Source organism: Vidua chalybeata, chromosome 4, assembly GCF_026979565.1.
Source record: "Vidua chalybeata isolate OUT-0048 chromosome 4, bVidCha1 merged haplotype, whole genome shotgun sequence".
NCBI classification, from domain to species: Eukaryota; Metazoa; Chordata; class Aves; order Passeriformes; family Viduidae; genus Vidua; species Vidua chalybeata.
Genome location: NC_071533.1, coordinates 42527273 through 42552360, shown reverse-complemented (window position 1 = coordinate 42552360; position 25088 = coordinate 42527273). Strand labels below are relative to the sequence as shown.

The window sequence follows — 25088 nt, the reverse complement described above, 5'->3', positions numbered from 1 at the left end:
ATATGTGTATATGAAAAATGCAAGCACTTAACATTAATTATTACGTTGCAAAAACACTTGACACGTCTCACATGTAAAAATCAGATTTTCCAGACTGATCACCCTCAAATCCTTACTTTTCTTCCTTGTGTTAGTGAAAACAACCTTACTGCAGTGGAGCCAGGACTATGACTGCGCAGAGGTCCTCTTCTGCATCATCCCTCAAGCTGCTTTAAGTGATACAAACTCCACCCTATAGCTCCATGCAGTTGCATATGTGACACAGCAGCTCTGCCACCACGTTACTCATGCTGGGAAGAGATCCTGAGAACACATGGCCAGATGACCAGTGACTAGGTCCTGCTGTGACAATTAAAGGTTTACAAGTCTCTCTCGGCCATCTGCTCCTTTCAGGAGAAGCATGGCTTTAGAGTGTCCTAAATCTCCATGTTCCAAGTAGCATTTGCTCTTTGTACCTTGTTAGAAACTCTCACTCCCCCTAAAGCCGTAGTCCTGCAAGGCATACCTGTATATAATGCTTTAACTGAGGTACAGGTCTTAAGCCTGTACAGGTCTGGGGCTTACAAAGAAAGGGAAATCGTATATTTCTCTTTTTCTGCCTTCCTTTTTCACTGTTCTCATCCCTGTTTCCAAGCATGTGGTACATCGCTACTCAGTGGCTTTGGTACACCCCTCCTCAGTAGCAGCAAGTTTTATGTTGCTTCAGTTCCAATTCAAATCATGGCACAAGGAACAGCATGTCATGGACAAGCAAATAATGAAAAGAAAGCAGAAATATGAATTAAGTACCTTAATGAGGTATCTGTGCTCAACATGTTTCAAAAAGGCATCAATATGCAGCATTCAACACTGCCTTCTTGGGAAAGTCTCCACCTGCTCAGTCAGTTCAAACCAGGCAGCTGATGAACCTGACACTTTTCCTCTGTCTTTAACGCTGTGATTTAGTTTATTATTCCAAAAGGAATACAATGTGGTGAGGATTGTACATTCAACTAAACTAGTTGAATTGTAAAATTCCAGGAATTTGTTTGCTTGCTTTAACAGGCACATTCTTTTGTTGAGGATAAATTTGTTTCCCTGTGAGATTTGTTCCAAAATTAATATTTACCCTTACAAAGAAATATATATGAGCAAAGATATTTAATAAAATACAGGACTTACAGTCTCAGAGACCAAAATATTCTCTATTAACCACAGGAATGTGATTCATGCTAAGTATCATTTTCCTGGGCAACAGAGAAGAAAAAATATTTACTCTTTGAAAATAATCTGTTTTCTGGCCTACACAGTATTTCTGTCTTGAGTAACTCAACAAGTAGAATCATAGGATATTCATGCAAGTCTCTTAGGATTTTTGTTTTGTTTTGTTTTTTAATAACTCCTAAAATAGATGCACCTGCCCTCAAACCATCCCTTTCAAACATAGGAAGCTCAGCAGTGCCAAATCAAAGACGAACTAAATGATCTTCCCTCGGGCTCACATTTATCTGACCACACTCCACTTTACACAGGGAAGGAAAGAGTCCACAGCAGCTTGTGGGCAGAACCTTTTTTGCAGGATAAATTTCTCCCTGCAGAGTAGCTGCAAATCTGGCTCAGACTATTACAAGCCAAAGATGATCCACTTCTCTTCTAGTCATCATCCCTGTTGGTGTGCCAGCAGAAACACTTACCTGTCTCCATCATTGCTAAAACTGTTAAACACAGAAGTAACTCTGTGATGTGTTGGGATCTTCTGCAGACACCTGAAAGAACAAGAAATTATAGTTGAAAATCACAAAATTCAGAAACTGCTGCAGTTCCTCCCTTATAGAAAATACAAGTTAGAAGTTTTCACGTGGGACAGAAAGAGCCATTAAAGGCTCTGTGTGCTTTGGACTTGTTCTTCCGAATTTATATCTACCCAAAATGAAGGCAGTGATGAAATGTGAGACATAAATTGGCTTGTTGCTTAACAATATATGTGGGGTTTCTGTGCAATCCAGTGAAAATTAGATGTTGGGATTTTTTAAGAGAGAGCTTGTATAAACACCCCCTTTCCTACTGAGATGAAATTTACTATAGTCTGATCCTTTATGGTTTATAAACTAAGCCACGCTCTTCAGAAAATCAGCTACATAAAATGCTTCTGGTAACCCAGAAGTGAAAATTTAAAAAATGCAATGAATCTTAATGATGGAAAAGACTCTATAAACTGTTGCCTTTCATTATTATAGGAAGTACAGTACAAATATATTCTGTCCTAAAATATACTACATCAACTGAAAGTGAGTTGCAATCATGGTAATGTTCAATAAATACTTAAAATCAATGCATACATATTACAATTTAAATAATTGCATTAATGTAGGACTAAAAGGACTATATATACCTGCTACTGCATACATTATTTTAAATTTATTTATATATATATATATTTCCAGTTGTAATTGAAATGCTCTTACTTTTGGTCCTGTGTGAAAAAATATAATTAACTATTTTAAAATATTAAATAGGCATATGATTTCAGTGTCTCCTGTTTTTAACTACATCACCTAACTGTATGGTGCATTGGCTTAAAAATTGCCATTCTCTCTACCAAGGTGGTAAACACTGAGCCCCACATCTGCCATGCACTGCTGTACATTGTCCAAATCATGCTGATTCAATGTTTTATCTGCTTGTGCTCAAAGCAGAAAAACTGCTGCTGAGGGATAAAATGATCTCGTGCAAAAGAAAAGGGGGTGATGTGAGTGGGAGACAGGGACTGGGAAGGATGTCTGCCTCAAATAATTTTTTAAATCTCTTTTGTAACATGCTATTAATAGTATTTATGGGGCATAGTAAACTGTGATGAACATGCAAAATTAAGCATCTAGGGCTGGAATCCTCTTAAACTATACATTTTCATTTAACTGCAGCCTTTTGTCCAGCAAAAACCTGCACCAAACAGATGAACCTAAAATGTTCATTCTTGTTTCTTAAAAGCACAATAGACACAAGTTTAGATTAAGCACAGAAGAGTTTATAGAAGTCAAGATCCATGCAGCCTACCTCAGGAGAAATCAGCTTAGGCTGTCAACAAAGAGAAAAGTCTCTGGAATAAACCAAATATGCTCAGACTTTGAAGTGAATCACTTATGACTGATGTGCTGTGCTGTGGGAAGCTCCTCTACTCCCTGGCTTGTGCTGCTTCTGAAAAATGATTTGCGATTATGGGCGGGCACATGTTCTCACTGAGAGCACACAAAAATCTCCATAACAGCTAATTAACTGAGAAACAAACACAGTGTGAAACTGTATTTTAAATAATTTTCCTTAGTGGTATCAGGTTAGCTGGCACAGCTATAGATCTCTCTTAACCATTAAAATTACTTTACATGCATGTAAGTAATGTAGTGCTATTTTTGAGGCTTCAAAGTATTAGCTACTGTACCATCCAGAAATCAGTATCCTCAGCAATATTCAAACTGCTGTCAGATCAGTTTCTGCTGAGCTCTTCCAAATGACACTGTAGTAATGGGAATCTTTCCCATTTTTCTTTTGACTGATACGTTAAAAATATAGCAAGTATGGCTCCTGCTACCTGGCACTTCCTAGACTATGAAACTCTGCTCTTAGAAAATATTTTACTGTCTTAGTCTTAAGATATATGATTTCTGACACTAAATGCTGATTAGTAGACACATTCAAAGCAATCTGTGCAATAGCAAGGTCTGTAGGAGAAACAAGCTTCTTCCATTTCTGGTTACAGTGACCTGTCCAGTATAGGCAAAGAAAAACTACACAAAGAATTAACAAGAACACAAAGTACACAAGTGTGTTTATTACATTTTGCAAGCACTTTGTTCTACATTTCAAAAACGCCACCATCAAGCTGTTGGCACATTTATGTACAAAACAGATTAATTGTAATGCCTGCTACAAAGCATTCTTTGTGAAAATACAAACTCTAATACCAGAGAAGAGCCAAAAGCATTAACATCATTACATGAGTTTAAAAGACATAGTTTTAAAAATCAGCACAAACATTTTAAGACACAAAACTGAAACACTACAATATAGAATCCAAAAAGAGGTTCCTAATACTTTTTGCAGAACTGTAATACCGGTACTGCACATTATCAGAAAACTGTTGACCCCGTAGGACAGCTTAAGTGTAAAAAAAAAATCCAAACCAAAACCAAAACCCCAAATCAAAAACACAACAAAAAAGCCCCAAAACAAGCAAAAGAAAAGAAAAAGAAAAAGAACTCAACCAACTAATACTACTTAATGCATTATCATGCCACAAGTAACTATAGTATTACCTTCTACTTACTACAAGAATTGTTAAAAATTACTGATGATGCATGACTAGTAATAGTACAAAGAAGAGTTTTACTCAAGAAGTTTTATTAGAAATGCACTTACACTGAGAGAGAATTCACAATGGTCCAATAAGTGCACAAAACTACCTAAGATTTTTAACACTGACAAAAATGTCTTGTCAGGCTACATCACTTTAAAAGACACTTTACAGCATTCTTGTAGCATTAGAAATAGGCAAAATAAAAAAAAAAAAATCCAGCAAATTTGGTCCAATAATACCAACTTTTCTTAAATAGGGTTTTTTGTTCTGTTTTTGATACAGATAGTTATTTCAAATTAGGATGACCTATCATTCTGATAACATTTTCATATCAAAATAAAAGTTCAAATATATTACTACACTTTGAAATAATAAGCTCTGTAGTGGTCTTTCACCTTACTTCAACGTAATACAGGTAAACCATTATGTGTAGGAAAGCTAGAAGCCAAGCTATAACATTTATGGAAGTCTCCTTTAATATATCTTTTACAGTTCAGACAGGTGCAATCCATTTAAATTTTTAAAGCAGGTAAAAAGACATCTGACTCCTATGGTCACTGCATTTTTGATATATTACTTTCATAAATGTAGCTAAGCAGTAATTTCTTACATCATCACATGGACAGCTCCAATTTAGCATAACCATCATTGAATTAAAGAGAGATTATTCTGTAGAAAACTATGAATAACTATATCACTTAATTAACAGTTGTCTATATACCATAACTCGTTAACAGGTAGCCGTGGTATTGAATTCCTTCAAAAGGCAAGTGGCCATGCATTGTTAGCACCACGGACTGCATGCTCACAATACAAACAGGAATTATCACCCATGGAACTTGAAACAAGAGAATATTCTTTAAAAACATCAATAATACAATGTTAACAAAGATAAGAAGCACTTTTTTCTTTTTTTCTTTTTTTCTTTTTTCGCTTTTTTTTTATTTTTTTACCCACTATTACAAATTTAGAAATTGCACCTTTGATTGTTTAAAACGTTCTTAGGACCTTCATTCAAGTTGATCAGGGTCCCTCTGGCAGGTTTTCCATATATAAAGGAAAGTCATCAGAATGTTTTCTTTATATATTGTACATCATGTACAATGGTCCCTTTGAAGTATACCTGTAGTTAAAGTAGTTACTGAACTCAAAACTAAAAAGTATAAAAAGCTACTTTTTTTTCCAAAAACATATAAGAAACAATGCAAAAGGTGTTATGCATAACACATACAAAGTGATTAAAAAAATCAAACACGTAGTTGTATTTGACAATAGTTTAGTATCCTTGACCTATCAGAACTAATTAGCCTAAAGGGATTCAGGAAAGGCTATTTAGGAGCTTTGTGGTATAGAATGGTCACACAAAGTAAGAACTAATTAAGAAACCAAGTGCTAGACAACCAAGAATTGTATGTAGGTGATATGTAAGTCACCCAAACTATCTTTTGTGAGAAGCACTTTCAATTGTTTTTAAAATGGTAGGATGGCCTTTAGTTAAACAACAAAGCATTCACGTGTTAGGAAGTAAGACAAGGTTTCTTTTATGTATAAGCATTGAGCCTCTCTTTAGAGCGAGTAGAATGAATATCATGCAGCTCTTGTTCTTCCTTTGATTTAATATCCTCATATTTTTGCATTCTGCAAGCATCTTTCACATAGGCCCAGTTGGCAGACAAGACCATGAGATAATGAACCTGAAAGAGAGGTAACACAGTGTTAAACAATAGAAGTAGTCAGAATAGAGCACGTGTAAATTTGGAGGCTGTAGGACAGGGACTGGGTTCTCATCAGTAGGAGCTAGGCATTCTTGTGTCAAGAAGTAGTATAGAACCCTGATGGCAAATTCAGGCCTCATTAATTTTCAGATTACTCATCTCACCGTTGTTGCTGTCACTATAACTAGTAGTTGGTAGCAATAGATATAAAAAAAAAAAAAAAAAAACAAAAATAACCCAAAAAAACCCCACAAACTAAAACCTGAAAAATCCAAATTCCAAATCATCCCTGCATTATTTTTCTGCTAGTCTGCAAATGTACATGTAAAAATGCCTTCTGGTTATGTATTTATTGTACACTTTTCCCCACTGAAGAAGTTTTTGTTAAAGTTCTTAAGATCGAAATATGCCATAGACACATCTTATGATTGCATATATCTAATACAATTACAGAATGTTTTGCTTCTTAATTTTTGTTAAAGTTAGCATTTTCTTTCCATTTAGCCATGACTTCTTTCAATTACAATTCTAGCTTTATTTAACTTGCCAATCTGGGGAAAAATTGTCAATAAGGGAAAAATAAGTTTAGTTAGGCAAAATGTGACAAAACATAGTGGGGAAAAAAATTGGATGCCCTGTTTACTCTGTATTCAGTCAGAAAATAAAAGTATTCCACAAGGATATTCAACTAGTTTATGCTGGGACTCTCTAGACATTTATTACTTCCCTAGCAGGATTTCAGACACTTTCTGATGAGAGCATCTCTTTAATTTATGTTAATCCTTTTCCTCAGAAGCAATGGACAATTTTGTGAAATACAAAATATTTCACCCCTCTCTAAGAAATCAAGAAATTATACTGGGATTCAGTTCATGGAAAATAGAATAATAATACAATAAATAATAAAAAAACCACCTTGAGATTATGCAAGTTCTCTTGTTCATGTTGTATTGTTGTAGATATGAGTATCTTAGATTCATACTAGATGAACAGATCCATTCTAATTTTTTTTTTTTTTCTTTTGGAATATTTGGACATTTTTTTGTCAGAATTGTTTGTTGGCAACTGTTGCTGATTACTACAGGCAAAACCACATTTCTTAATCTGGATAATTAAGATCAAGGAAAGCATTCTAAAGCCCTTAAAAAGACCAGATAGTTTTGCTACCTTTTTTAACCTCATGTTTTATGTCAAGTTTCCAATTAATCCTTATTTGAAGAATACTGTCTGACTTGAGGAGACATAAAGTAGAAAGGAGTTGTTCGGAGACTCTGTCCTCTAGGGAAAAAAAACTAGAGAGTATTTCTACACATCTTTAGGATTTTCTTGATATCTAGAGAACAACACTAGCAAAGCAATCCGTGAGTATAGATGTTGGAGATGGCAGCATGTTGTGTGTCACTCTGGGACACTCTCTAGTCATAATTCAGTACACAGGAAAAAGAAACACCTATCCTAACTCAGCTCTTCCAAAAGCTTTCAGCTTGGGTAGTTTCTGGATCAGGCATTTGTAGATCAAATAAAAGACCCTAATCCTGGATCCCCCTTGTACTGAATGAAACACCTTAAATTCTCCACAGTAAAACTATTGAGAAAAATCAAAATAAACAGGCTGGTAATCCTAAAAGTTTTGTCATCTCAACTGCAATTTGCATCCATTGAAAACATGAATACTGGTTCATTGAGTCTGAAATTTCAGTTAAAAATACAGTCTGAACCTCAAACAGATTGCAGACATGAGAATCCTGAAAGTGGGGGCTATCTGAGCATTGTGCTCACATCTTCATGACCCTTTAAAACATATTTGCCAGAATTCCTTGCAGCTGAATAATCTGTGATAAAAATGAGATTATGTAGGCACTTTTTCTTACCCTCACAAAATATTTAGTAATGACCCAGTAAAAAAAAAAAATAACTTAATCTCTTGCAATTTCACACAGCATTTTTCTTTGTTAAAAAAGAGACTATTTTGATGGCATATTGGTAATAGTCTGACCTTCATTAAACACCCATTCTGTGCCCATCCCTTCCTTGTGAAGTAACTGAATCAAACTACTCTAACAACTATTGAAAACACTTGGAGTTCATATTCAGTATAAGTAGGAAGACTTGCCAGGAAGACTTGCCAGGAAACACATACTTTAACTTATATAACCTCAAATGTATATCCACGTTTATAATGACATATACATTGAAGAGTAATATCACCTTTGTTTTTTATTTTTACACCAAGTTCCTAGATAACATTGCCACACTAAGGAGGTCATTTCTAAGTGGCTGTCTAATTGCATTTCACAATTCCATGACCTGAATAGCCTGAAGCCAGTGGGGCCCTCGTCAAGGTTTATTTAAATTGAAGCCAGGCAGCTTCCACAGTCTGCCTCAGGAGGTTTCAATTACAGACATATGCAAGGTAGTGCAGGGTCTTTCCATACCTATTCCTGCTTAGATTTCTTCATAAGGTGAAAGTATGCTTCAGTGTTTAGAAATTGTGGGATTGGCTATTTGGGGTGGGTTCTTTTTTGGTTGTTTTATTTTTCCATGCAGGACATGTCACTACTTCCCCAGGACCCAAGTTTAAATAACTTTAATTCCTCCCTTTACATGCATCTCACATCCTGCAGAAGAGCACAATGATACTGGGGAGAAGAATAGACCACTTTACGCTTCCCTGGTTCCTATTTCAGGAGAACTGATTGCATCTCCACCTAACAGGACACAATTTCTGCAGTATTTAAGGCAAAAGAGTTACTAGCTCACATGGTAACTTAAGTTTTTCTACAGTGTTTTTGGGGAAACATCACAGGTAGAATGTATACTGAGTTCACAATCAAATGTTGAATGCTAGAGCTTACATTTAAACCACTTCAAGTCTTCTGTTTCTGTCTAACACAACACTGACAACAGTAAAATTTATAAGTATTATTGTAATAATCTATTCCATATGCATTTGTTATCCATTCAGACATAAGAAAGAACAGTAGTACTGCTCAGAATAATATATAGTACAAATTAAATATGATTCAAAAGCCTGGCTATTTTTTCCATGATAAAGACTCTCAAAAAGCATTTACAACATAAATAATTCTATCAGGTTTTGGTTTTGGTTCTTTTTTCCCCCATCTTGCATTGACATAAGAATGATAAATTTTCAAAATAAACTCTTCTACAGTGTTCTTTGCTGCAAAATGAAACTTGCCCTGACATATACTGTAAAATAGATGAGGTTTTCTATATATCAGTCCTAATACATAGGAGAATTCTCCTTTTGAACCCCAAAACTAACATTCTCCTCTGCAGACTAAAGAGGTATCTAGTGAATTGTGAAAAGATTCTAACATTCATAAACAAATCTGAGACCAAGAGATATGAGGAAATTGTGATTTTGATCAAATGGTTTTGCAAGTTTTAACAAGTTTTTCAGTGGTTTTGTAAGAAATGACTACTTTTTAAAAATACCTTATTCAAATACAGTTTTATGAAAAGTATCCTGAGTACAGATGGACTTGACAATTATGAATAAGCTGATTCTTTTGTGAATTTTGTAGAATCATATAGACATTAGAGAGTTTAAAAAATCTTCAGAAATTAAATAGTCTGGCACTTGCAAATGTTTACAAGTCCAGAAGTGAGGATATAGTGGAGTATATTGATGTCATAACTTAAAATGTCATTTCAGGAAACAGATTTTACCAATTCTGTCATTTAGCACTGATGTTGCACTACTGTTACTGGCTGGCCATAAATACAGTATACTTACCACTTTAGTCAGATGGACTATTCTGTTTTAAAATAATTGTTTGCAAGAAATCTTTTAAGAGTGCATTATATTAATAAGCTTTTTCTTTTGTAAAAGACTGGTATTTTAATCTAATTTTCCTGTTGAATTTCACAAACATGTTCTGGATATACACAAAGACAAGTGTCATCATTTCATATTTGTAATTATTCTTGAAGCAGCACATGTAGTGAAGAGCACTGGTTCTCCAATGACTGAAATGACTTCTGCACACTGTTTCTCTCTGCTGATGCATTATCTCTGTCTACTAATTTGAGTGTAAGACCTGGAGAAAAAAGATTTCTTCTTCATCCTGGATGAGATAGTTAGGACCCCAAATTACTCCCTTAAATTACTTTTACCTTGGGAATGTAAACTACCCTTAAAGGAGAAACTTTTAATATCTGCATGTCCAACTACAAAATTCTGAATTTTTTCTCATGTCCTATCTCTTGTGTTTGGGGTACTGTGTCAAGTGTGACCACAACCTACAGATGTGGTCTGGTATGCTGGTTTTAGAAATTACACTGTCAAAGAGTGGAATGTGCTAGTCTTTAGCAGGTACCTAACAAATTGGAACGGTAGGTTAAAAACAAACAGTATAGTTACAAACTTGAAAAAACATACCAAACTGTTGCAAACATTTAATGAAACACACATCTACCAGCACTGGAACAGTATGCAATTTACTACCAATTAGAATATCAATTTATAATTTTGTTGGAACAGTGTTATCATGTCTGCTCTTGCAGTTACAGAATTCAACAGAAATCACACTTGCATATGGCTAATCATTTAAAAATATGTGAATAAATGTGCACCATCAAAGTGAATTCAAAGGGTATTTGTGCCTGGTGTAATGCATCTATGGTATCTTTGATATACTGAGCTTCTTTTTAAAAACTTCATTGAAAGTATTATGTTTTTAAACTATGTGGCACAATGTACTTAATTTGTTTTCACTGAAGATGTGTTATTTTTCATTGAATATCCTTTGGTGGCTGTTTGGATTCAAATAGCAAATTGCTTGAATTTCAAATCGTTTGAAATGCAGAATTTTCATCTCAACAAAATAGCATTTTATGATATCTACTGAATATACTTCAAAATAATCATACAGTAGAAAACTAATGATCTTTTAGATTTTGTTTCCTAACACTAATGATGTATTATCATAATTGCTATATGGTCACCTTTTTTGGAACTATACGCAGAAAAATTTCAGTTTGAAAAAACAACTAAATTATTATTATGAATTGTATTCTACTATAGCACTTATTATTTGTGGCCTTGAAACAAAAAACTACATTGAAAATATATATTTTCCATTTAGCTATCTTTGCTGTTTGCAGGATGTCATGTAATAATGAAAAAATGGAAGAAAAAACAAAAAAAACCATTGATGTAAGAGGAGTACTAACTTAATTGAATATTTTTATTGTACTTTTTTATGAATGTAATTATAAGGATAAAAATAAATCACGTCCCTATGATCCATAAAAAATTATTAGTATAAGCAGTATATAGGAATCACCACCACTAACACTAATGAATGTATCAGAACCAAGTAACAGTCACTTTTCATTTCCCATTTCAGTGTGCACAATGCAAACCTACACCAGCAGAGAATTGTGAGTCTAAAAATATCTTTATGCTTAAGCAAATACAGCAGACAAAAGACAGAAGAGCAGGGCACTAGCTCACATACTTTTTTTCTCAGTGGAACCTTCTCATTGACAAAATGTCAAAATTTAAAGCAATCTTCATTATAAAGGAGCAGAAAAAATTAGTCCTGACAGAAAAGTCAACACATTCATATATATGCACAGAACTGACAAAAAGATTCTGCTCCTAAAATAGCAGCATGGCAAGCCTATGAATACCCAGAAAGGCAGAGATCATAAAAGTATAATACTATGGTTACAACACAGACATGTGAATTCAGACACTCATCTGAATGCAGCAAGAGAACAGTAAAAATCCTTAGCATGTACTTAAAGGTGTTTTTTGAACTCAAAAAGTAATCATGATATTCTACTTTAAAGGGAATTCATCAATATATTAAAAAAAAAAAGGAGGAAAAAGGGAGAGTATTGGATTACAGAACTATAATTTAATAATAGCTTTAAGTGATAGTATGGAAATTGAACAGATGATCTTAAGTCAGAACCAGAAGGTATCAGCAATTCAGATGAGGTGTAGAGTGTTGGATAGCTTACCATAGCAATGACTGCTGCTCCAGCTCCAGCAAGTGCCACAATGAACAAATGGAATGTCATGTTTAGCTGCAAAGGGAGGCAAAGAGAAGGACTTTCATGGTTGTACAGCAAATAGAAAATGAACAAAAATTCAGACTAACATAGAAAAAATAATTAACTTCCTGGTGCCACTCTTCCACAAAAGTAGTGAATAGGAATATTTTTCCAAGAGATTGATATCAATACATGTCATTGTGCTTGTGCTTGTTTTGTTACAATGTCGGGGAAAAAGCATAATTCTATTTAAATATACAGCACTTACATAATAAAAATATTAAGAAAATTAATTATTTAAAATAAAGAATCCAGCACATTTTGAGGGTTTTCTTTGGGTTTTTTTTATGCTACAATACTACAGTACTAGTTTACAAGAATTATGTTTGTGGTGGCTTCTCCAGTGGCAGAGACAGCCTAAGAAACCCCATTTTCCCTTCATTAACTGTAGCTTTCCATCCTCCTATATTGATCCACTTTCCTCTCAAATTTCTTCATAGTGATATAATATAAACCAGGTTACTTACATAATTCAAATTAACCACCATCCTCACCTCACCTCCCCCCAAACCAAATTATTACATTTGCTTTTAATTTCAGTGACCTGGTTTATGCAGCAGCCACAGAGAGTCAACTGCATCTCAAAAGCTGAATTTTCTTAGATGGTTTTGGTATAGGGAGGATTGTGTACCTTCCTTCTAAGATTGATTCAACAACAGTAAGACCCAGTAAAACACTTAGGAAGTATTGATCCTTCTGGCTTCAGAGGGATCAACATTTTAGCCTCTCTTTTTTTTAGGCAGATGTAATTTTGTTTGTCCTGTCTTCATCCATTATCATTTCAAAACAAAACCAGAACCTTCAGCTGCACTGAAACAGGTGGCATTTGCCCAAGGGAAAAACTACAAAGATAAATGTACTAAGACCTACTATCCTAATGCTCAACAAGGTTTGGCCAAATCCATTTGAAATCTTTACTCTCCTGTCACAACAGTAGTCATGAGCCCTTCAATCAGTGATGCATTGTATGGACCTATCCATTGTGCAGCAGGGGCTAATGCTGCTTTCAAAAACATCTCAGTAACAAAGAAAAAGATATTGGAATTATTAAAAACCCCAAATGAATAAACCACAAGTATATTTAGAAAACAAATGGTTGGAGAAATTGCATTGACTAAATTTGGTACAAGACTAGAAAAACTACTTGCTTGACTGTATTTTTCACTGGGATTTAATTCATCACCATAGATAGAATTAGACTGTTAACATTAAGAAAACATATATCAGCTACTTCCTACTACAACATATATTATGGATTTGTCAAAAATACTATGATATTTATTTACCTCATTAGAGTCACACATCTTGATGAAACTTTCTGATGAGGTGCAAACCTTCTTTTCCTCTCCAATAGTTACAATACCTAGAGAAGAATAAATATTCACATTATTTGGAATTCCTGGTACAGATCAACTTCCTTTATATGAGAAAAGCTAAGAACCTATTTTAACAATGATATCTGGGTTTTGTTGACAATCAGGAGTGTGGAGCAACTCTCCTGTGAAGACAAGCTGAGGCAGTTGGGATTGCACAGCCTAGAGAAGAGAAGGTTTTGGAGAGACCTTATAGCAGCCATCCCTGGAAGTGTTGAAGGACAGGTCCTGAGCAACCTGATCTAGATTAATGTCTCCCAGCTCCGTTGCAAGGAGTTGGAACTTGTCTTTAAGGTGCCTTCCAACACAAACCTTTCTAGGATTCTATTCTATTTCAGCCAGCACACAACACATTATCTATTTTGTAAAAGCCCTAGTAAGAAACATGTAGGTAACATTTTTTCTGCCATTTTTGAAAATATCTTTATTCCCTATTTTGATCAGCACAATGGTTAAAAAAAAACAGAAATTATTTGCAACCAGTTTATATACTTAAAATGTTCATAAACCTTCTCTACCCTCATGTGGAAAAATGTGCTGTGTATAATCTAGTATAAAGCTTCTTCCACAAGTTATAAAAAAGCATTACACAAACTTATACTTTATTGTTTCTCTTTTCAGCAATAATAAGTAGAATCTGCTACCTTGCTTCCTTCAGCTAATGTCCAGATACTAAATGAAAGACTAGCTTGAAGAAAAAACTGCAATTAACTCAGTTACCATGAAAAATGATTCTTTCCTAACATTAATCAATTTTGAGCTGAATCTACAGGAAACAGGTACATTCACAGAATACACACTGTATATGTTAGTGTTCTATGAACATACTAAATAGAATTAATAAAAAAGACATGGATAAAATAACAAAATAAAAGGTTATAGAAAAAAAATTAATACACTTGATGGGATCTATGCAGATAATTGCTTTTTAAAATCACCTGCCATGCTGTGTAGGGGGAAATAAAAGACAATAAAAAACCCCAACTTTCCTTCCCTCTCATGAAAGAAAAATGTCAAATATTTTATTTCAGGTTAATTGAAATGTTTACTATTATTGAAAACATTTCTTTGCCAAGAAATGCAGCATCTTTTATATTTACACATAACAATTAAAAATATACTGTGGTTTTATTTCAGGCCAAGGAAACAAAAGAAAGATAAGAAACTGTCTGTTGAGAGTATGATTATCCAAAGCTCTGTGGGTTGAGAAATTACTAAGACCATAACATGTAGAGTCAAACCAATCTTGTAGAAGGAAGGAATTGAATTACCATCACCAACACAAGAATTTTCAGGTATTTTAAGATCACAAATTCCTTTCTACCTAAATTTCACATCCTCTCAAAACACACATAGGTGCATATCCCCACATTATTCTAACTTCCACCATTCAGGCTTTAGCCCCATTCCCTCTCTATCTCTCTTTCCACCACTTTCTAAGAGTGTTACTATCAGTACTGTTGGTCCTCATCAAGGTTTTGAAAGCAATGAATCAGCAGAGACAGCTGATACTCTAGGATCTCACATCTCCAAGTCAGTGTCCTACCACAAAATTAAAAGTCATTTTCCAGATAGATGACTAATTAAGCATTTTAGACAAGTTACAGCAATTTCTGAAGAGAGTAAGCCAAAGCTCATGCCAAATTTTCATTACTCTGGGGTTTATCTTTTATACACTGCCTAGACTAGTGGGTAAAAGGGCAGAGAGAGACACTTAACGATTACTTCAGAAATACTGAACAGTTCATTTCAGTTACATGGAAGCAAAGCAGTGGAATGCTTTCTTTTGTGAAATCTTACTTTTCATTTAGCGCTTTTGATTTACGTACCATACTGGCGAAGATCCAAGCAGAGATTAGCTCCATCCACTACGGTGGCATTTCGGCAAATGGTCCACAGATTAAAGTACATGTAAACAGGCAGAGAAGTGAAAGCTGTAACTCCAAGCCAGGCCAACATAAAGATGTATGTCAGCATAATAAACTGCAGCAATAAAAGGAAAACAAAACCAGTGGTAAGTCAGAACTGAACTGATTCACTATTGGAAAAAAAGGAACCGCAGAGAAGTAACAATTGCATCTATGATTGGCTTTGTCTGTTTCTGTTCTTATTTAATTTATGGTTTTGGTCAGATAATCCATTAATGATCAGGTCAAAATGATGCCAGAGCACTAATGTGACATTTTTGAAGAACAAGAATTACGTTTCCAGAAGTGCAAGCTTACTCCATGTTCCTCTCGCTCTTGTGCCAACAATGGATGCAAAGCAGAGCACCTGAAGTACAGACAGCTGCACGCTCTGTGAAACATATCTGTCTCTCTCTCTCATCACCACTACTCCATAGTTAGGACAAGAGGCCCTCTGGTTCTATCTTCCACTATCAATCATGAAGTAAAAAAAATTAAAATTAAATACTGTAGGCTTTGCTTCTTTTGCTTTTAAAATTGGGCTCTTAATCAAAATGAGCCTTTATCTATGACTACCACAAAACCTCACTGGCAAATCCATTTGGCATTGAACCAATGAGACTATATTTTTGCCATTCTGTTATTGCATTCAGACAATGTTTGGGGTCTACAAGCAAATTCATCATTCAGAAAAAATAGTAAGCAAATGTCCTATAAATATGTAAACATGCTACCTTGCTGCTCCTTTGCAGGCCTGCCACCACTGGGAAACAGACTTATTAATAACAAACCATCTTTTCATTTTATGCTGTAGAAAGCATATAAAGAGGCTACATGGCAAAATGTGGAAATTCATCTCTAAATATGGAATACAAATGGCCCCAGCCTTTGGTGGCTTCACAAATGCTGATGAATCTAAAACACATTACTGGAAACAAAAACTTCCATTGCACTAATATTTTTCTAGCTGCTTGCCTCAGAAAGATATTGGCTCTGAGAATAAGAAATAAATATTTTTGAAAGCTGAATTAGCTGATCAAAAATCTGCTAAAAACTAAATCTTAAAGAATAAATAAGGGGAAAATGGAGGATATTTTTTGGTTTGGGTTTTTTTTTTAATGTTAGATCTCTCAATTCAGGTAATACAGGGAAAAGCTTAATAGAAGTACAGATTTTAGTTACGTAAATGAAATAAAGTCAGAATCTAAAACATTGTAAAATGTGCTAAAAATTGTAGCATGGTGGCTTATCCACATTGATCTGATCAGGAAAAGCAATCCAAAACAACAAAAGGTCTGCATTTTAATAGGTACCTTTATTGGTTTGAAGTTATAGAATGGATGTTCTCGAGCAATATTAAAGAGACCTTAATTTGATTTACTTTAATTCACTTCCAAATATTATTAAATAAAAGTAATTTTAATTCTGAGGAAGAATACTTACACAGGGATTTAATGTAGTTTAATTAATCCAGTTTAAAATTTAATTCAGATTAATTTTCCTGATTGTCCCTAGGTAAATGATACTTGTAGTAGTAGTTTGAAAATCTGTTTAATACCTTTGATATCAACTTTCTATCCTTTTCTTGAGTTAGTACTCCGTGTTTCAATACTCATACTTTACATCCATGCTTAGCAGCTTGAGAGTTACAAACTGTTTTAACTTTTCCCTCAACATCCAGCTAGTTTAAATGAAAAACTGGTGTGTCTAATTTATATATAAAGATTTCTAAAAATGCATTCATGCAGGTTAACAGCTGTCTTCCATACCAAATTTTCCCAATAACCCAGTTACTAGAAACCCAACTGGTAAAATAGAGAAAGTGATAGCAAAGTCCAAAATACATACACAGTCTTGAATACTGCTGTAGACATTTCCATGCATCAGTAGCTTTATATATTGGAAATTCTATCCCATCTATTGCAGAGCAAATAGTTAACACAAGTAAAAACTGCTCTGTACATGTTCCTTTTTCTGTTGTTGTTGTTATCGTTCTTCTACTGTTTTCTTTATTTCCCTTTCCATATTACAGTGTTAAAGTTAATGAAGAAATATCTGTCTCCACCCCAGGCACACACTTACAAATAAGTACTTGGAAAATTACATAGAAATGTAAATTCAGGGGTATAAATTCCCAGTTAAAGTGCTATGTCCAATCTTAATATATTACCAATCTAAAGAGTTGCACTCATTTTCTTCTAAGGCAGGAATACTAAATAAGAAAGAAGACTGTCTTGTTATAGACTTTAAATTCTCATCTTTTCTAGAAGTGTGTTAAAAGTAAACCAGCCTCCTAGACTATATTCTCAGCTTGTCAAAACAAAATAAGTCTGAAGTCTTACTTTTGATCCTTCTAGATTTTGTTAAATAAACAATATTTAATTAATTTAATACACGTCTCAGTGTAGCACATCCACAATAATTTATTGGAGTACTAAATCTTTTGTATTAGTTACATCACTGAAACATAACAACTGTTTTTATGACTGGGCTCCATATATATTTGAGAAGCTTCCTATTTTGTGATTACCAAATGGAGAAAAAAAGACAGGTCTTACCATGAGCATACAAATTCTTTTTAATATCTATTTATTTTCTGATCTGTAGTAATGATGAAGAAGCCTACTCAAAAATTTTTACTGAGATAATACAAAGCACTAGGATAGCAAAGAGGGGGAAAACAGAGCTTATTAGCCTCTAAAAATCTGCCTTGGGCATAAAATGGTAGAAATCTGTCAGATGATGGTTGCTGTGAGTCACAAGAGCTGCCATCTCAGAGAGAATTGTTTGCTTGTTTGTTATGGAAAGGATTCTCTTTAAAAACATGAATCTGATTGCTTGAGTATCTCAGAAAAATTGCTCAAATGATGATTTCATTTTAAAAACATATTTTAGAAAAGAAAGAACTTCAGTTTTCCTCTGTCAGTTGCTTTCAGCTGAAGAGCCAGTGGCCAATGACATGCCTAATTTCATATCATAACAGCAAGAACACCAAGACAGAAAAAAATACGGAAGTTTCCTTTGTTTATGTAAGAATAACTAAAATACAAAACTTCAAGTTAAAGCATGTGGTAATTATTGGTTATGCCTGGAAGCTGCTATCACTGATATCAGTGAAGCAAACCACAGAAATGTGCCCAGTGATCTGGGCAGTAATATACTTCCTGCTGTAAGGGCAGTAAAAAATAATTTAACCTTGTACAACAAATTAATTTTTAGCAATAGCAAGTGGTAGCTTCTTTTTTTTTTTTTTAATTGAATGAAATGATGAATTATTTGATTAAAAAAAAAGCACAGGGAAGAATAAAGTCTTTTTTTAGATAATTTTCTCTGCTATTACAACCTTCTCTCTTTGCTCATGAGAACTTACAAGGAATGCTTAAGGCGCCTGTTCTCTTCAGGAATTAAATTGAGAACCCAATCTCCTGAGATTCAAAGGGATCTTTCTCCTTTGAAGTAGCGTTCTGCTACGTGACAAGCTGAAGATTTCTGAAATAGCAGTATAGCATCTTAAAGAGGTATCACAGTTTGTTCTTTAGCATCCTAGGTATTGTGTTTATAGTGAGAATTACGCTCTCTGATCAGTTCGATTTTCACTCTAAGAAGCCAAATGCATTAATTCAAAACAAACTAGAAGTGATAGTGAAATTAATCTACCAAATCATGAAGATGAAAGATCACTAATTTAAACTCAGCTCACATTTGCAAAGAATAGCTGAAATGAATAATTATTTGAACAAAGAAATCTTTAACCTTTTAGTGTTTTGGTTTTTTTGGTATCATCACTGTGGTTGGCAAAATGCTCTTGCCAGATTTTGTAAGCTTTTCAGTGCCTGTAATGGATTTCTGTGCTATAAATTATCAAAGCAGGCAAATCATCAACCTTCTGGAATGATTTTTTTAATTAAAACACACCGATGTCAGGAAGCAGGTATTTCAGAGCATATTCTGGAATTGTTTGTGTGGAGCACAACTTCCCTGGTGGTCATTGCTGATTGAAATCCTTTTTCCACTGAAAACATTACTCAAATCCTATCTATTTTAATATGATCAAGATTTCAGTTACTGGTTGGTTTGGGTTTTTTTTTCCCTCCTTCTTTCCTAATTTATGGGTACTTGTTCCATGAAAAGCGCATTCATTAAATTTCAAACACTCTTCTTATTTTAGTTTTGTTATCAATAATTTAGTACCCATGAAGAAACATTGTATGATGGCTTCAATGACCCTAGGGACAGAGACAGTGAAATCTTATCTAGAAGGTACAGTTTCTACAAACAGAAATGGAATGAAAAGGAAACAAATTAAACTTCATTCATTTCATTTTATGAGGCCACTACTGCTTACAACAAGAAAAATAATACAGAAACATAACAACAAATTAAGTGCCCAAATAAAACTTAACATCAGAAAGCTCATGTTGCCATGTAGTTTTATCTTTGTTCCAAACCACTCAGTACTTACTTTTACACTTTCTCTCAATCTCATCATATATTTATTTTATATGAACTCCCTGATGTGAGCTCTCAATGCAGAGGGTTGCAAAAAGATGTGCACCTTGCTGTGTTTCCGTCACATTTAGATTTATTATCCTATCACACACACAAAAAATGTTTACTTTCAGCTACATGAACTAAGAGGTTCCTTCCAAACCTCTTCACAGCTTCAGAAATTCTCTTAAACAGTTTTTGGCAGAGATCAAAACTGTACCTACACAGATCATGTACATCCATCCTGCTCAAAGCCTATTATGCTTCATTATGAAACCCTGGCACTGCTGGACATGACCCAGAATAAGCCCAGCGTTAGCATGGCTGTCTCTTATGGGAATACTGGGAAGCAGCTGGCTTCTGCAGTGCAGTGTAGTCCTGGTTTTGGGTGCGTTTTCCAAACAGGAAATACCAGAATAAGGCGCTGTGTTGGATTTTTTGGCCACACAAAAGCATGAACAGAAAGATCTTTCCAATTTCCTGCTGAATTGTCCTGTCTCTCAAGTGCCTCATTCACTTTCAATTGTCCATATATTTGATTTCAATACTAATAAAAACTTATTTAGTTCTAGTACTTTCCCCAACTTCAAAATCATAACTGACCTTTGCCTTTCAGGCCTTCTGCTTCATCTTGTTTATTTTACCCAGAAAAAAATTCCTCTGAGTTATTGCTACTGTCTCTGTACCCTGCACACATTCTACATAAATACATTTGCATACTCTTTTTCAATTATTCATTGCAGCTGACACATATTTTCTCAAATGATGAAATATTTCTTGATGCAGTTGTACTGGGAGAGTACTGATAGAGTGCACAGTTCTCCCTTCAGGTTACAGGAAGTCAGATTTAAAGTGCTTCCCACTTCGGGCCTGTTGTTTATTTGCTTTCAATTTTCTATAATGCAGGGTTCTGACTACACCTTACATCAACAGTTCAGAATCAATAAGGGCTTTTTATCAATAAACTTTTATGATAGAGCAGTTTAATGATTAGGTATTTGTTCCTGTTCTTCACCTGTATTATTACCCCACAGGAGTTTAGTTCTTCTTTTCAGAGGTTCAGATTTAATCCGGCAGATTTTTGCAATTATTTTTTTCATTTTTAAAGAAGACTCTCTCCATAAACACTTCCACCTCTTCCCAATGTATTTTTTTTGTGACAGCATTTACATGTATAATTCCCCATATGCAAATATGAAAGAGTAAGTAGAAAACTTGCTGAGTTCCTCTGGAAAACATTTTAACAATGCAGAAGCTCAAACAGCCTCAGCTGCTTATTTTAAAATGTTGCCTAGAACCAAAAATGCAAATAAATGACAAAATGAAAAAAAAAAAATTAACAGATGTCTTTGGACATAAACATGTTTAAGAAGGACTGTTGAGTAGCTCACAAGGAAATGGTCTCTAACATTTTCATTTCTGTACTAACTAGCATCTCCAAATTCATGCCTCATTCATGGAGAGAAATAAAAAATGAAGCAAAAATATTTCAACTTGTTTCATTTTATATATAATGCTTCTGGAAGAGACTGTTGTTCTGGCATTATCACTAAATGCACTGTCAAATACAGAAAATACACACATGCAAAGTCTTTTCTATAACATCACTGCAAAGTCTTTCCTATAACATCACTTCCATTGCTAACAATCACTTGTTGGACATTTATAATTGCCTCTACAAAACATGTTCATCCTCTCTCTCTCTCTCTCTCTCTCTCTCTCTCTTTCTCTCTCTAACATAATATCCTCCCAGGCACAGCTCCAAAAGCCTTGTTGAAACATGGATAGATTTCATGGTGTGCTTTCACTATGATGTGGTTGATATTCCTTGGCTTGCATTCAAGTCAACTGCTTTGAGAGGAAAAAAAAAGCCAATATTTGTCCAAATTTCTCTCCATAGAGGGACAGACTTCTCAGGTTTGCCTAAGTGAAATTCATTCATATACTGAATACTACCTAATGAGAATTTCCTTTGATTATTAAAATATGTTAACATAAAAATATAAAGTACCAGAAAATTGAAATTAAATTTTGGAACAGTTTTGTTTGGCTTTTTTAAACATTTTTCTTCTACAGATAGTTTATATGGAAGAAAAACTGATTTTGTCAAAATTAGGATTAATTCTCACTGTTGCTTTTGCTTTTCATCTGTACATATATTTTTCTAAATGTGTATTTCAAGGTTAAAATATTCCATGCATTATTTCTATTGCTTTGGAAACCATTTAGATGCATTTAAAAAACTGATTTACCTTCTGATTTATGCTGTTGATTTGTTGGTAGCAGTATTGGAAGAGATTTCCACCATCATGTCAGAAATCATTGTCTAACAAATTGATTCACTTTTTGAAATATTGCTTAATAAAAAAATTGATGAAATATCTGTTTGAAGAAGATGACTTTGCTTTGATGCAAGAAAAAAAAAATACCTTAAAACGATATAATTTGTCTCTTTGGTACTTGCTTAGAAACTAAATACTCTATTTTTTTTTCTGAATTTTCTTTAGAATGTTGATGGGTTTGTAGCATTATGTTGCCTAAAGTAATCATTAGTAATCATTATAATTTATAACCTTTAGGCAAGACTATAATTTTTGTAGTTTGACAAGCTTCTGAAGCCCTACAGAAAGCATTGGATCTTTACTGCTGCTTGACAAAAGCAGAATTTCCTATTTAATTTTTTTCACAATCTTTCAAACAGGAATCATTTTTTCTCAAAATGCAGATGCTCATATTTTCACATTCACAAAGTTATCCTTTTTCTTTTGTCTTTCTTTCTGGTGGTATCTTTCTAATGCTAGGAAGTACTGTCTGGGAATATAGTTAAGCTATTTGCTTTATATTTAAATGTGACTGAAGATAATGATTTGGTTTTAAAACTGGCTTTTTGAAATATGGATTAGTAGCTTTTAAAAGATGGATATCTTCATTAAATAACCTTTTTCATGTGCTCTCCTTCCTATGCTCATGCTACATAACTATTCAATTTGAAGACATTAAGTAAAAAAAAAAAAAAATCAGTTCCATCATTACCTTTTCCCTGACAATGTAGGCTGGTCCTTGTAGTAAATTTACAAGGTTATGCTACCAAACAGCTGATACATTTTTTAGAAACCATATTCTAATGGTTTTCAGTGATGACAAGTTTTCTATACACGGATGAAGACGTAACACTCAGCTGGGAAAGGATCGAACAATACAGATTATTTACATTTTTCATATTTCCAAAATTTGCAATGCAGCATTTTTTCAGGAAGTTTCCATTGTTTGTAGTTGGACACAAGGCAGTGAAGCTTAAACTAGAAAGCAGAAATAATAGTTATAAGTCTAAACAAATGTGTCACTCAAGGTTAATACTTGGCTGTCACAAAAAGAGTGTTTTCTTTCCTGATATATTCTTAATGGCCTTTGAGAAGCCTGTGAGAAAATGATGGGGTAGGGACCTTGATTCCTGTCTTGCCAACTATTCAAAGTCAATAACACAGCTTTTTAAGCTTTTATTGTGACCTTAAATAAATTTTAAAAATTCTCTCTTTCCTATGCAAGCAATGTCCAAAAATACTTACAAAGCTAATTATGAATTCATAAGACATCAACAGGAAGATGCAGTTCACAAGAAGAACAAAAGTATATGGTTTCTGTGGATTTTCTTTCACCATAAAAATAATGAATTTGTGATAATTCCACTGGTGTTCAAAGGCTTAAATAACTATAAAATGAGTAAGATATCTAGATGCAGTTAATAAGTTAGCCAGGTGAGAGTAAGGATCAGGGAAAACTGTCATCATCTGATGAAACATTCAAGTTAAAGCTGAGTTGGATTAGCTGAACACAGGTGAAATAAACCTATCATCTTGAGCAATTTATGATGATCCATGAAAGAAAGTTAAAGCCCATGGAGAAAGTGCAAGCACTCCCAAAGTCAAGCATACCTTGGAAATGTATGACAGCAGTTTAACAAAAAATACTTATTGACTGAGCTCACATGCCAAGGAAAAAAATCTGTCATCAATGTGCAAGACACAAAGCACTATCTGAAGCAAAACCATCCAGTTTGTCCAGTTTATCACCACAGAAACAACAAGGTTGCTGTCAGCAAGCAGCAAGACCAAGAGAAGATGAGAAGGTACTGGCAAGGCACATTGCAATGTCTGGCACACCCCTCTATTAAAGGAACTAATGAATACCACAGTCAACAAAAGGGCTGCATATACAGCACATGAGAAGTTATGGGAGAAAAGGAATATCAAAGGAAAGTATGATTTTATACGTGCAATATTCCTAAGTGAGAAAATCTGGAACCATACAATAAAGAAAAACAAAAAGGTTTTGACAGATTACAGAAATAAAACAGAAAAAAGTAGACTCAGCACATAGATATGCATAACAAAATTTCTGAGCTAATTGCAAAATATTTCTAAAAATATAACAAATAGTGAAAAAATAACTATCTTCTTTCTTCTCAAGATGCCATATATATATTAACAATACAGTTGGGAGAGAGTGACATAAAGATGACTCTCTTAACCATTCAACTGAGTTTTGAACTGCTGCTAGGGCTTGTTCTTCCTATTTCAAGATCAAGAGCAGAAAACTACAAGGAACACAGTTCTCTAAAGAAATTCCAAGACTGGTTTAGTATCCAGGGATAAAATTAATTACAACAACCTATAAAATTGCTGATATGTTTTCTTTCATGTACTAACTCCAGCAATGTTTAGATAGCAAATGTTATTCAGCAAAATTCCAGCTAAAGGGGCCAGGCATCATGCATCCAACCAAATGTATATAGTTGATTGAAGAGCTTAATATAAAAGACATAACTTAAAAGACTTGAGGGTTATTCTCTCTGCAGAAAATAGGATAGTAGGACTAATAAGACAAAAAATTAAATTCACCTGACAAAGTTTGCCTAATCTGCCCTCTCCTTTAACTACTGAAGGAGCATAGGCCTTTTTCTTGACAATCTTAATTAGGTGGGATATATCTGTGCCATAATATAATCCCTCCAAAGTTAACTACTCCATTAGCCTCTGGCTAATTTGTGCAAAAAAAATCATGTTTCTGGTTTTCAGTTGAGCAATCTGAAAGGTCAGAGCACTGTGAATCTCACCTTGCCCATTTCCCATATCATGGTGTGAAACTACATACAGCATACACAACTAAACATGTATGAGGAAGAGGA

The 25088-nt window shown here is 34.2% G+C and overlaps 1 protein-coding gene across 1 annotated transcript in view; it reads right to left on the bottom strand.

The window, feature by feature from the left end:
- Positions 1 to 3773: 3773 nt before the first annotated feature.
- GPM6A (glycoprotein M6A) overlaps positions 3774 to 25088 on the bottom strand; it is a 120963-nt gene continuing 99648 nt past the window's right edge. The window contains exons 4-7 of the mRNA XM_053941521.1: positions 15338 to 15491; positions 13422 to 13498; positions 12043 to 12108; positions 3774 to 6024 (exon numbers count right to left, since the gene is read on the bottom strand). Coding sequence (XP_053797496.1) covers positions 5872 to 6024; positions 12043 to 12108; positions 13422 to 13498; positions 15338 to 15491 — 450 coding nt within the window. The 3' untranslated portion in view covers positions 3774 to 5871. The remainder of the gene's footprint in view (positions 6025 to 12042; positions 12109 to 13421; positions 13499 to 15337; positions 15492 to 25088) is intronic.